General features: G+C 56.1%; 1 protein-coding gene and 3 non-coding genes across 4 annotated transcripts; all 4 read right to left on the bottom strand.

Moving 5' to 3' along the window:
• Window positions 1-14: 14 nt before the first annotated feature.
• LOC148336704 (uncharacterized) lies at window positions 15-3,612 on the bottom strand. The gene is made up of 4 exons (XM_088296017.1): window positions 3,418-3,612; window positions 2,456-2,910; window positions 203-502; window positions 15-117 (listed from the first exon to the last, which is right to left on the bottom strand). The coding sequence occupies exons 1-4, from the start codon at window positions 3,610-3,612 to the stop codon at window positions 15-17; spliced, it is 1,053 nt and encodes a 350-aa protein (XP_088152143.1).
• Window positions 3,613-8,821: 5,209 nt separating this feature from the next.
• Window positions 8,822-8,940, bottom strand: LOC148336703 (5S ribosomal RNA). The gene has a single exon (XR_015843423.1). It is a non-coding gene; the product is annotated as a 5S ribosomal RNA (ribosomal RNA).
• A 1,014-nt stretch (window positions 8,941-9,954) lies between these two features.
• On the bottom strand, window positions 9,955-10,073 carry LOC148336702 (5S ribosomal RNA). The gene has a single exon (XR_015843488.1). It is a non-coding gene; the product is annotated as a 5S ribosomal RNA (ribosomal RNA).
• A 1,000-nt stretch (window positions 10,074-11,073) lies between these two features.
• LOC148336701 (5S ribosomal RNA) lies at window positions 11,074-11,192 on the bottom strand. The gene has a single exon (XR_015843416.1). It is a non-coding gene; the product is annotated as a 5S ribosomal RNA (ribosomal RNA).
• Window positions 11,193-13,647: the final 2,455 nt, after the last annotated feature.

The following is a 13,647-nucleotide window of genomic DNA, read 5'->3' as shown; positions in this document are numbered from 1 at the left end:
GATCGGGGAGTCGTCTATGAAAAGCTTACGGGGGATCCATGAACGTTCCTCTGGACCGTAACCCTCCCAGTCAACGAGGAACTGAAAACCCCTCCCCCGACGTCTAACGTCCAACACCTTGGAGACAGTGAAGGCTGGGTGGTCGTCGATCATCAGGGGGGGAGGAGGGGAGATGGTCGGAGGGCTTAGGACGCTGGAAGACACAGGCTTGAGGAGGGAAACGTGAAAGGTGGGGTGGATCTTGAGGGAGTCGGGGAGCTTGAGCCTGACGGAACAGGGGTTAATGATCTTGGTGATGGGGAAGGGACCAATGTATCGCGGGGACAGCTTACGTGACTCGGTCTGGAGGGGAAGGTCGCGGGTCGAGAGCCAGACTTGTTGACCGGGCTGGTAGTCTGGAGCCGAGGTTCGACGACGGTCCGCCAGCTGCTTGTTGCGTTGCGCCGAGCGGGTGAGGGAAGCCTTCACCTCCGCCCAGACTCCCTTGGCCCGATGGATGTGTTCTTCCACCGAGGGAACCGCCACTGCGCGCTCCTGCTCAGCAAAAAGGGGGGGCTGGTAGCCAAGACATGCCATGAACGGGGACATACCTGTCGAGGCGCAGGAGAGGGAATTGTGGGCGTACTCGATCCACGAGAGAGCCTCGCTCCACGTCTCGGGGTTCCGGGCTACCACGCACCGCAGCGCTGCCTCCAGATCCTGATTGGCCCGCTCGGTCTGCCCGTTGGTCTGAGGGTGGTAACCTGACGAGAGGCTGGCTGTGGCGCCCACCGCCTTACAGAATTCCTTCCATACCTGGGATGAAAACTGGGGACCCCGGTCTGAGACGATGTCTTGCGGGAGGCCGTGGAGCCGGAAGACGTGTTGGGTCAGGAGCGTGGCCGTCTCCAAGGCGGTGGGTAGCTTGGGAAGGGGAACGAAGTGAACGCTCTTGGAGAAGCGGTCGATGATAGTGAGGATGACTGTGTGTCCGTTGGATGGAGGAAGGCCCGTGACGAAGTCCACAGCGATGTGGGACCAGGGGCGGCTCGGGATAGGCAGGGGGTGGAGAAGACCTGCCGGGGCCGAGTGTGAGGCCTTACCGCGGGCGCAGACCGAGCAGGCCAGCACGAATTCCCGTGTGTCTTTTGCCATACTGGGCCACCAGAAGTGCGCTTGAAGAAAGCGAAGGGTACGCGTGACGCCTGGGTGGCAGGTGAGCGAGGAAGAGTGCCCCCACTGGAGTACCTGGGAGCGTACGGCATCGGGGACGAAAAGGAGATCCGAGGGGTCAGGTCGGGGATCGGGTTGGGTCTTCTGCGCCTCGCGAACCGTGCGCTCGATCTCCCAGGAGGCCGCCCCCAGGAGACAGGAGGAAGGGAGAATGGTCTGTGTGATCTCCGGACTGGCAGGTGGAGCAAACATCCGGGATAGGGCGTCCACCTTGCCGTTGTTCGACCCGGGACGGAAGGAAAGGGTGAAATTGAATCGGCTTAAGAAAAGGTGCCAACGGGCTTGACGGGGGTTCATCCGCTTGGCCGCCTGCAGGTAGGCCAGATTTTTATGGTCGGTCCAGACGAGGAAGGGGACGGCGGTACCCTCCAGCCAGTGTCGCCACTCCTGGAGGGCCCAGACGACTGCCAGCAGTTCCCGATTTCCGACGTCATAATTCTTCTCCGCGGGGGACAGGCGTCGGGAGAAGAAGGCGCACGGATGAGTTTTGTGGGTGTCGGGATCCCGCTGGGAGAGAACAGCTCCCGCCCCCGTGTCGGAGGCATCCACCTCCACAATGAACTGGAGTGCGGGATCGGGGTGTCTGAGGACCGGGGCGCTGGTGAAGGCTTCCTTGAGGTGCCCAAAAGCTTGTGCCGCTGCTGGAGTCCACTGAAAGGGGGTAAGGGTGGAGGTGAGTGCCGTGAGGGGGCTGGCAACCTTGCTGTAATTACGGATGAAGCGTCGGTAGAAATTGGCGAACCCCAGGAAGCGTTGTAGTTCCTTGCGAGTGGTGGGAGTAGGCCACTCCACCACCGCCTGGATCTTGGCAGGGTCCGGCTGGAGTTGACCCCGGGCGATGACGTAGCCCAAAAAGTGGATCGATGGTACGTGGAACTCACACTTTTCAGGCTTGACGAATAGACGGTTCTCCAGGAGGCGCTGGAGTACTGAACGGACGTGGCGGCGATGGTCCTCGAGGGATCGGGAGAAGATGAGGATGTCATCCAGGTAAATGAAAACGAAACGGTTAAGCATGTCCCGGAGAATGTCAGTCATGAGGGCTTGGAAAACGGCGGGAGCATTGGTGAGGCCGAAGGGCATAACAAGATATTCAAAATGTCCGAGGGGGGTGTTGAAAGCCGTCTTCCATTCGTCCCCCTCCCGGATGCGAACCAGATGGTAAGCGTTTCGTAGATCTAGTTTGGAGAAGACCTGGGCGTCGCAGAGGGGCTCGAACTAGGGGTCTATGAGGGGCAGCGAGGTCTTGTTCTTGACAGTGATGCCGTTTAGGGCCTTGAAGTCAATACAGGGGCGAAGGGAGGAGTCCTTCTTTTTAACAAAAAAGAACCCCGCTCCCAGGGGCGAGGAGGAGGGCCGAATAAGACCGGCCGCCAGGGAGTCGCGGATGTAGGTCTCGAGGGCCTCCTTCTCCGGACGGGAGATGTTGTACAGCCGGGAGCTGGGAAGCGGGGCCCCGGGAAGGAGGTCTATGGCGCAGTCATAGGGCCGATGGGGAGGAAGGGTGCGGGCGAGGTCCTTACAGAAGACCTGGGCCAGGTCATGGTAGTCTGAGGGCACGGATGCCAGGTCGGGTGGAACCGGGGAGCGAGGGGCCGATCGGGGAGCCGGGTCGGCGGATAGCAGGCACTGTGAGTGGCAAAGCTCGCTCCACCCGGTGATGGAGCATCTCCTCCAATCTATCGTGGGGTTGTGTAACTGCAGCCACGGGAAACCCAGGACCAGGGGGACTTGTGGCGAGTGAATGAGGAGGAGCTGGATAGTCTCCCGGTGGTTACCGGAGACAATAAGGGTTAGGGGTCCCGTCTGCTGAAAGACCTGGGAGATGAGGCGCCCATCAAGGGCCACCACGCGCCGAGGGGAAGGGAGAGGCTCCAGGGGAACCCCCAGCCGGCGAGCCAGAGCCAGGTCTAGGAAGTTTCCGTCCGCTCCGGAGTCCACCAGGACGGTGATCGAAAGGGACTGGGTTTGCCATAGGAGGCGGGCTGGGATGGACATGCGTGAAGAGGAGCCCGTAGCTGACACGTTATGGCTCGCCGCGGGACTCCTGATCAGCGGCGCCCCCTCTTTTGGCTTCACGTGGCAATCGGCGATGTAGTGACCGGGGTTGCCACAATAGAGGCATAGCTGGCTCGAGAGGCGCCTCTGGCGTTCCTGGGGATCCAGGCGGGTCCTCCCCAGCTGCATGGGCTCCTCCTGACTGACGGGAGGCGAGACCGGAAGCCGAGGACGGGAGTCGGCGGAAGGCGTGGCGGGGCGTGCCGTTGGTCGGGGCGACCTTCGCGTCCGATCAGACTGCCGCTCCCGCAGCCGGTTGTCCACCTTTATGGCCAGGGCGATGAGGTCTTCGAGGGAGGTGGTCTCGTCACGGACGGCCAGCTCGTCCTTGAGCTGGTCCATCAGACCATCGAGGAACACTCCCCGGAGCGCGGGCACATTCCACCCGCACTCGTGGGCGAGGATGCGGAATTCCACCGAGAAGTCGGCGGCGGATCGGGAACCCTGCCGGAGTGCGAGCAATCGGCGGGTGGCCTCGCGTCCCTTGACGGGATGGTCGAACACCCGCCGCAGCTCTAGACAGAAATCGGGGTAGGAGGCCATCGCCGGCGCCGATGCCTCCCACAAGGCGGTAGCCCATTTCGCGGCGCGGCCGCGGAGCAGGTTCACCATGTAGGCGATTCGAGCTCGATCGGTCGGGTAACTTTGGGGTTGGAGATCGAACACCAACGAGGTACTCAAAATGAAGTGGCTACAAGAGCCCAGATCACCGGAAAATGGCTCCGGCGTGGGAACATGGGGTTCCCTGCCGCTCGGAGGGAACACGGCGGGCGGAGGGGGGGGAGAAGGGACCGGGGAGGTGCCCTCCGGTAGGCCGGGAGCCGAGGGGAGAGAGCTCACCTGTTGCGAGAGGAGCGCGAGTTGGTGGTGGAGAGCCTGGACGGAGTCCATAAACTCCTGCATCATCCTCTCGTGCCGTCCCAGCTGTCGGCCTTGGTGGGAGAGGGCCTCCTGGAGGGGATCCGGGCTCGCTGGGTCCATTGGAGGGGCCGGATTATTCTGTAATGGTTCAGAGAACCGTGAGGAAGGAAGACTGAACCCAAGAGCAAGCGTGGATGGTTGAGGAGGATTTATTGAAAGGATCGGGGGAAGAGGAGCGGGTTCGGAGGCCAGGAGAGAAGGGCAGGTGGAAGAGCGGCTAGCCAGTGCCGGAGCGCTCGCAGCGGTGGAGAGGTGCACGCCAGCGGAGGTGCAGCGGAGGCGACGGGCTGGGCGGGGACCGGCGCTGAGGCGGGAGGAGCGCGGGCGAGGAGAGCGGCGTGGAGGTGAGGGCGGCGGCGAGCCGACGGAAGCGGAGAAGGGCAGGCAGGCGGCGTACGGGCGAACGAGGTGCGATCGGCGCTCCGGGGCTCGGCGGCTGGCGGCGGAGGATCGGGCTCGGGCAGGCGCTGGGCGGCTGGAGGGAGAGCGAGGACAGACAAAGGTTAACTCGGGTTGCATAGCACAAGGAGCAGACGTGCACGAGGCGAACGTCGACGTGGACCGGGTACCGAGGTAGGTCACGGAATAATCCGGCGTCTGGCTCCTGGCAGCGCTGAGCTTTAAACCCCCGCGGTGATTGCTGATGATGAGCTGCAGGTGCGCAGGAGCCGACGCCCTCTCCGGTCGGCGGCGTGCCGGAACCTAGAGAAAAAGGGAGAACTTGCCAGGCCCCCCAAACCCGAACCCCCACAGTACCCCCCCCTCAACGGACGCCTCCTGGCGTCCTTCCTGGTTTGTCTGGGTGTAAGGCGTAAAACTCCCTGATCGGGGAGTCGTCTATGAAAAGCTTACGGGGGATCCATGAACGTTCCTCTGGACCGTAACCCTCCCAGTCAACGAGGAACTGAAAACCCCTCCCCCGACGTCTAACGTCCAACACCTTGGAGACAGTGAAGGCTGGGTGGTCGTCGATCATCAGGGGGGGAGGAGGGGAGATGGTCGGAGGGCTTAGGACGCTGGAAGACACAGGCTTGAGGAGGGAAACGTGAAAGGTGGGGTGGATCTTGAGGGAGTCGGGGAGCTTGAGCCTGACGGAACAGGGGTTAATGATCTTGGTGATGGGGAAGGGACCAATGTATCGCGGGGACAGCTTACGTGACTCGGTCTGGAGGGGAAGGTCGCGGGTCGAGAGCCAGACTTGTTGACCGGGCTGGTAGTCTGGAGCCGGGGTTCGACGACGGTCCGCCAGCTGCTTGTTGCGTTGCGCCGAGCGGGTGAGGGAAGCCTTCACCTCCGCCCAGACTCCCTTGGCCCGATGGATGTGTTCTTCCACCGAGGGAACCGCCACTGCGCGCTCCTGCTCAGCAAAAAGGGGGGGCTGGTAGCCAAGACATGCCATGAACGGGGACATACCTGTCGAGGCGCAGGAGAGGGAATTGTGGGCGTACTCGATCCACGAGAGAGCCTCGCTCCACGTCTCGATGGTCCTCGAGGGATCGGGAGAAGATGAGGATGTCATCCAGGTAAATGAAAACGAAACGGTTGAGCATGTCCCGGAGAATGTCAGTCATGAGGGCTTGGAAAACGGCGGGAGCATTGGTGAGGCCGAAGGGCATAACAAGATATTCAAAATGTCCGAGGGGGGTGTTGAAAGCCGTCTTCCATTCGTCCCCCTCCCGGATGCGAACCAGATGGTAAGCGTTTCGTAGATCTAGTTTGGAGAAGACCTGGGCGTCGCAGAGGGGCTCGAACTAGGGGTCTATGAGGGGCAGCGAGGTCTTGTTCTTGACAGTGATGCCGTTTAGGGCCTTGAAGTCAATACAGGGGCGAAGGGAGGAGTCCTTCTTTTTAACAAAAAAGAACCCCGCTCCCAGGGGCGAGGAGGAGGGCCGAATAAGACCGGCCGCCAGGGAGTCGCGGATGTAGGTCTCGAGGGCCTCCTTCTCCGGACGGGAGATGTTGTACAGCCGGGAGCTGGGAAGCGGGGCCCCGGGAAGGAGGTCTATGGCGCAGTCATAGGGCCGATGGGGAGGAAGGGTGCGGGCGAGGTCCTTACAGAAGACCTGGGCCAGGTCATGGTAGTCTGAGGGCACGGATGCCAGGTCGGGTGGAACCGGGGAGCGAGGGGCCGATCGGGGAGCCGGGTCGGCGGATAGCAGGCACTGTGAGTGGCAAAGCTCGCTCCACCCGGTGATGGAGCATCTCCTCCAATCTATCGTGGGGTTGTGTAACTGCAGCCACGGGAAACCCAGGACCAGGGGGACTTGTGGCGAGTGAATGAGGAGGAGCTGGATAGTCTCCCGGTGGTTACCGGAGACAATAAGGGTTAGGGGTCCCGTCTGCTGAAAGACCTGGGAGATGAGGCGCCCATCAAGGGCCACCACGCGCCGAGGGGAAGGGAGAGGCTCCAGGGGAACCCCCAGCCGGCGAGCCAGAGCCAGGTCTAGGAAGTTTCCGTCCGCTCCGGAGTCCACCAGGACGGTGATCGAAAGGGACTGGGTTTGCCATAGGAGGCGGGCTGGGATGGACATGCGTGAAGAGGAGCCCGTAGCTGACACGTTATGGCTCGCCGCGGGACTCCTGATCAGCGGCGCCCCCTCTTTTGGCTTCACGTGGCAATCGGCGATGTAGTGACCGGGGTTGCCACAATAGAGGCATAGCTGGCTCGAGAGGCGCCTCTGGCGTTCCTGGGGATCCAGGCGGGTCCTCCCCAGCTGCATGGGCTCCTCCTGACCGACGGGAGGCGAGACCGGAAGCCGAGGACGGGAGTCGGCGGAAGGCGTGGCGGGGCGTGCCGTTGGTCGGGGCGACCTTCGCGTCCGATCAGACTGCCGCTCCCGCAGCCGGTTGTCCACCTTTATGGCCAGGGCGATGAGGTCTTCGAGGGAGGTGGTCTCGTCACGGACGGCCAGCTCGTCCTTGAGCTGGTCCGTCAGACCATCGAGGAACACTCCCCGGAGCGCGGGCACATTCCACCCGCACTCGTGGGCGAGGATGCGGAATTCCACCGAGAAGTCGGCGGCGGACCGGGAACCCTGCCGGAGTGCGAGCAATCGGCGGGTGGCCTCGCGTCCCTTGACGGGATGGTCGAACACCCGCCGCAGCTCTAGACAGAAATCGGGGTAGGAGGCCATCGCCGGCGCCGATGCCTCCCACAAGGCGGTAGCCCATTTCGCGGCGCGGCCGCGGAGCAGGTTCACCATGTAGGCGATTCGAGCTCGATCGGTCGGGTAACTTTGGGGTTGGAGATCGAACACCAACGAGGTACTCAAAATGAAGTGGCTACAAGAGCCCAGATCACCGGAAAATGGCTCCGGCGTGGGAACATGGGGTTCCCTGCCGCTCGGAGGGAACACGGCGGGCGGAGGGGGGGGAGAAGGGACCGGGGAGGTGCCCTCCGGTAGGCCGGGAGCCGAGGGGAGAGAGCTCACCTGTTGCGAGAGGAGCGCGAGTTGGTGGTGGAGAGCCTGGACGGAGTCCATAAACTCCTGCATCATCCTCTCGTGCCGTCCCAGCTGTCGGCCTTGGTGGGAGAGGGCCTCCTGGAGGGGATCCGGGCTCGCTGGGTCCATTGGAGGGGCCGGATTATTCTGTAATGGTTCAGAGAACCGTGAGGAAGGAAGACTGGACCCAAGAGCAAGCGTGGATGGTTGAGGAGGATTTATTGAAAGGATCGGGGGAAGAGGAGCGGGTTCGGAGGCCAGGAGAGAAGGGCAGGTGGAAGAGCGGCGAGCCAGTGCCGGAGCGCTCGCAGCGGTGGAGAGGTGCACGCCAGCGGAGGTGCAGCGGAGGCGACGGGCTGGGCGGGGACCGGCGCTGAGGCGGGAGGAGCGCGGGCGAGGAGAGCGGCGTGGAGGTGAGGGCGGCGGCGAGCCGACGGAAGCGGAGAAGGGCAGGCAGGCGGCGTACGGGCGAACGAGGTGCGATCGGCGCTCCGGGGCTCGGCGGCTGGCGGCGGAGGATCGGGCTCGGGCAGGCGCTGGGCGGCTGGAGGGAGAGCGAGGACAGACAAAGGTTAACTCGGGTTGCATAGCACAAGGAGCAGACGTGCACGAGGCGAACGTCGACGTGGACCGGGTACCGAGGTAGGTCACGGAATAATCCGGCGTCTGGCTCCTGGCAGCGCTGAGCTTTAAACCCCCGCGGTGATTGCTGATGATGAGCTGCAGGTGCGCAGGAGCCGACGCCCTCTCCGGTCGGAGGCGTGCCGGAACCTAGAGAAAAAGGGAGAACTTGCCAGGCCCCCCAAACCCGAACCCCCACAAACACCATTTTTTAAAATTGATTCATTAACTTTTTTATTTCGTAAACACTCACTGCACCAACCCAACCGGACTGCATCGGGTCATATGTCTGCTACACCTGTAGACTCCGAGGGTACCCTTTTGGTCAATGTGTGGCTCCGGAGCCACAGTCAAGTCTCCAGACACGCATTTGCAAATTGCCACACGCATTTGCGAGTCGTCCACGGCGAGACTGTAGCAACACCCAAAGGCAGAGGACGCTGAATGTTGGCATTTTGTGCTCTCAGCCTGTCAGGCGAATATGTGGAAATTTATAAAAAAGCAGCTCGCATACTTGCTTACATTTGTCAAAGTTTTTTTTATTTATTTATTTTTTGCGGTGCAAAAGCTTACAGCACCTGGTATTCCCAGGCGGTGTCCCATCCAAGTACTAACCAGGCCCGACCCTGCTTAGCTTCCGAGATCGGACGAGATCGGGCGTTCTCAGGGTAGTATGGCCGTAAGCGAGAATTCCTTCCAAAATTTTGCATTTTATACATGTGGTCTTTATTGTGGCAAATACTTCAATCCAAAAATACGTAACAAGAATCTGGAACTATAACCACAGTCACAAATGTGTCACAACAATCTACAATGCATGATTGAAGTCACAGATATATGACAAATATCAGCAAATGTGTACAATGATTTGTTGGCACATACACATGGTTAAATGCGGACAAAAATCCGTAGATGGGCGACCTGTAAAAACGGGACCTTTTGATTGGCTGTGTTCTTACAGGTGACGTTTGCTACAGTCCTGCCGCGGACGACTCGCAAATGCGTGTGCTGATTTGCCAATGCGTGTCAGGAGACTTGTGTGTGGCTCCGTAGCTACACATTTGGACCACATGGGGGCACTAATATTACACCAGCCCCGTACCACCAATATATACACCAATAACTTGGGGGGGCGTTCACTGCTATCCACCCATTGTCATGTACCATTTATTTGACATTATTTAAATTAAATTGGAATAAATGGAAGAATAAAGTGGAACTAATAAAATAAGAACCAATGATATCACCAGTGAAGCTAAAAAAAATGAATGAAGCTTCTCCACACCTGCTAATTGCCACATTAACTATACTTCCCTTTATTGCATTCAGTAAACACCATTTTTTAAAATTGATTCATTAACTTTTTATTTAGTAAACACTCACTGCACCAACCCAACCGGACTGCATCGGGTCATATGTCTGCTACACCTGTAGACTCCGAGGGTACCCTTTTGGTCTTAATGTGTGGCTCCGGAGCCACAGTCAAGTCTCCAGACACGCATTTGCAAATTGCCACACGCATTTGCGAGTCGTCCACGGCGAGACTGTAGCAACACCCAAAGGCAGGGGACGCTGAATGTTGGCAATTTCTGCTCTCAGCCTGTCAGGCGAATATGTGGAAATTCATAAAAAAGCAGCTCGCATACTTGCTTACATTTGTCAAAGTTTTTTTTATTTATTTATTTTTTTGCGGTGCAAAAGCTTACAGCACCTGGTATTCCCAGGCGGTCTCCCATCCAAGTACTAACCAGGCCCGACCCTGCTTAGCTTCCGAGATGGGACGAGATCGGGCGTTCTCAGGGTAGTATGGCCGTAAGCGAGAATTCCTTTCAAAATTTTGCATTTTATACATGTTGTCTTTATTGTGGCAAATACTTCAATCCAAAAATACGTAACAAGAATCTGAAACTATAACCACAGTCACAAATGTGTCACAACAATCTACAATGCATGATTGAAGTCACAGATATATGACAAATATCAGCAAATGTGTACAATGATTTGTTGGCACATACACATGGTTAAATGCGGACAAAAATCCGTAGATGGGCGACCTGTAAAAACGGGACCTTTTCTTACAGGTGACGTTTGCTACAGTCCTTCCGCGGACGACTCGCAAATGCGTGTGCTGATTTGCAAATGCGTGTCAGGAGACTTGTGTGTGGCTCCGTAGCTACACATTCGGACCACATGGGGGCACTAATATTATACCAGCCCCGTACCACCAATATATACACCAATAACTTGGGGGGGCGTTCACTGCTATCCACCAATGGTCATGTACCATTTATTTGACATTATTTAAATTAAATTGGAATAAATGGAAGAATAAAGTGGAACTAATAAAATAAGAACCAATGATATAACCAGTGAAGCTAAAAAAAATGAATGAAGCTTCTCCACACCTGCTAATTGCCACATTAACTATACTTCCCTTTCTTGCATTCAGTAAACGCCATTTTTTAAAATTGATTCATTAACTTTTTATTTAGTAAACACTCACTGCACCAACCCAACCGGACTGCATCGGGTCATCTGTCTGCTACACCTGTAGACTCCGAGGGTACCCTTTTGGTCTTAATGTGTGGCTCCGGAGCCACAGTCAAGTCTCCAGACACGCATTTGCAAATTGCCACACGCATTTGCGAGTCGTCCACGGCGAGACTGTAGCAACACCCAAAGGCAGGGGACGCTGAATGTTGGCAATTTGTGCTCTCAGCCAGTCAAGCGAATATGTGGAAATTTATAAAAAAGCAGCTCGCATACTTGCTTACATTTGTCAAAGTTTTTTTTATTTATTTATTTTTTGCGGTGCAAAAGCTTACAGCACCTGGTATTCCCAGGCGGTCTCCCATCCAAGTACTAACCAGGCCCGACCCTGCTTAGCTTCCGAGATCAGACGAGATCGGGCGTTCTCAGGGTAGTATGGCCGTAAGCGAGAATTCCTTTCAAAATTTTGCATTTTATACATGTTGTCTTTATTGTGGCAAATACTTCAATCCAAAAATACGTAACAAGAATCTGAAGCTATAACCACAGTCACAAATGTGTCACAACAATCTACAATGCATGATTGAAGTCACAGATATATGACAAATATCAGCAAATGTGTACAATGATTTGTTGGCACATACACATGGTTAAATGCGGACAAAAATCCGTAGATGGGCGACCTGTAAAAACGGGACCTTTTCTTACAGGTGACGTTTGCTACAGTCCTGCCGCGGACGACTCGCAAATGCGTGTGCTGATTTGCAAATGCGTGTCAGGAGACTTGTGTGTGGCTCCGTAGCTACACATTCGGACCACATGGGGGCACTAATATTATACCAGCCCCGTACCACCTGTTTCGTTCTGTTCTGTCATATGACTATACAGAATGGACGGTTAGAGCTCTTTCATTTGCTCACTGAATCTTTATTGTAACATCAACTGCACGGCTCTCATACACTCCACTTCCGCCTTGCTGGCGCAGTGTGCGTCTACTAAAACAGTCCCCCTGGGAACACCCAACCACCAACTAACAATCCCATTGTTACATCTTTTCTTTTTTTTCTTTTAAGTCACCTTCTTTAATTGACAGCAACATATTACAGCATCGAAGACTATGAATTTAAATGTAATCACAACTAAAGAATACACGTTACTCTCATTATGAATTTAAATGTAATCACAACTAAAGAATACACGTTACTCTCATTAACTCTCACATTGTTTTTTCCTTTTTTTTTTTTCTCTGTCCTTAACTGACAAGCAACCCTAGACTCATGCAAAGTTCCAAAACAAACATCACTCCGTGAAGTCCTCCAGATATCGAGGACTAATGACCCGACGGCCAGACCTGGTCGTCACAGCCGCTTGGTCACCAGCACGGCACAGTTCCGACCCCACCTCAGCCGTACTCTCCACAGTCTCAGCTTTTTTAGGCGAGGCCGGTGGGCAAAGGTCACGCCTGAGGTGACGTCGATTCCTCCGTAACACACCACCCGACTCCATCTCCACTTCATACGACCTGTGGCTCGCAGGTTTCAGCACCGTCGCCTTCCGCCAGACTCCATGTCGCTGAAACGGCTGAACTCTCACGGTGTCTCCTTTCTCAAGGATGTCCAGGTCTTTCGCAGTGCGGTTGTAGTATCTCTCCTGTCTCTGACTGTTCTTCCACAGGCCTTCTGCATTTTTGATCAACTCCGGCTCCAAAAGAGCGTCCCTGATTGGAAGAAGCGTCCGAGACCGCCTACTCAGAAGTCTCTGTGCTGGGCTTGTACCCAAGCCTTGGGTCGGTGTATTTCGTTGGTCCAATATAGCCAAGTATGCATCCTGGTTCGCAGCCGCCGCTTTCATCATCAGTCGCTTGGCAGTTTTCACTGCTGACTCGGCCTTCCCGTTGCTCTGGGCATATCCTGGCGACGACGTCCTATGCTCAAACTCCCACTTTTCACTAAACAGCCGAAACTCTTTGGAGGAGAATTGTGGTCCGTTATCTGACACTACCACGTCCGGTATGCCCTGCCTTGCAAAATGTGCTGTCACCTTCCTAATCACAGCGCTGCTTGTCGTATCGGGCAAGTAATCCACTTCCCAAAAGTTGGAGTAGTAGTCCACTGTAATCAGGTAGTTTCTATCATGAAAGGAAAACAAGTCCATCCCTACCTTGGCCCAGGGTCTACACACCACATCATGTGGACATAGTGTCTCTTTCTGTTGCTTGGGGTCCATGGACCTACAGATGTCACACTTGGAGACAAAGGACTTAATGTGCTCATTCATCCCTTGCCAGTACACGCACTCCCTTGCTCTCCTTAGACAACCTTCCACTCCTAAATGAGAAGAGTATACACGGCGTGTAATGTCAGTCCTGAGTGAATCTGGTATCACAGCTCTCTTTTCTCTGAATACGATACCATCTTGGAAGCCAAGTTCCTCCTGGAATGAGTAATAGTGTTGAATGTCCGTGGGTATATCCTTTTTGCATTTTGGCCACCCTGACAGAATCATGCCAATTACTCTCTGCAGCTTCCAATCCACTGACGTAGCCTTCCTAATGGAGCTCAGTCTCTCCAGCGAAATAGGTAGGTAGTCTACCATGTTTACGGTTTCTATCTCTGACTCCATGTCCCCTTTAGTGTCCTCTGGCAAGTATGCCCTACTGAGTGTGTCAGCCAGCAACATATGACGGCCTGGTACATAGGTCACTTCCATGTTATATTTCTGTAATCGGAGTAACATCCTCTGTAGTCTCTTTGGTGCACTCAAAAGTGGCTTCTTGTGAATATTTTCCAACGGTTTGTGGTCACTCTGTACCGTCACCTGCCTGCCAAACGTGTATTGGTGAAACTTCTCCATCCCATAGACCATAGCCAAGCATTCCTTCTCTATCTGGGCATAGCCCCTT

This window comes from Idiotropiscis lumnitzeri, chromosome 5 (genome assembly GCF_059441095.1).
Source record: "Idiotropiscis lumnitzeri isolate Australia: NSW breed Sydney's pygmy pipehorse chromosome 5, RoL_Ilum_1.0, whole genome shotgun sequence".
Taxonomy (NCBI): Eukaryota; Metazoa; Chordata; class Actinopteri; order Syngnathiformes; family Syngnathidae; genus Idiotropiscis; species Idiotropiscis lumnitzeri.
Note: the sequence above shows the minus strand (reverse complement) of the source record. Positions and strands in the feature narration are given on the sequence as shown.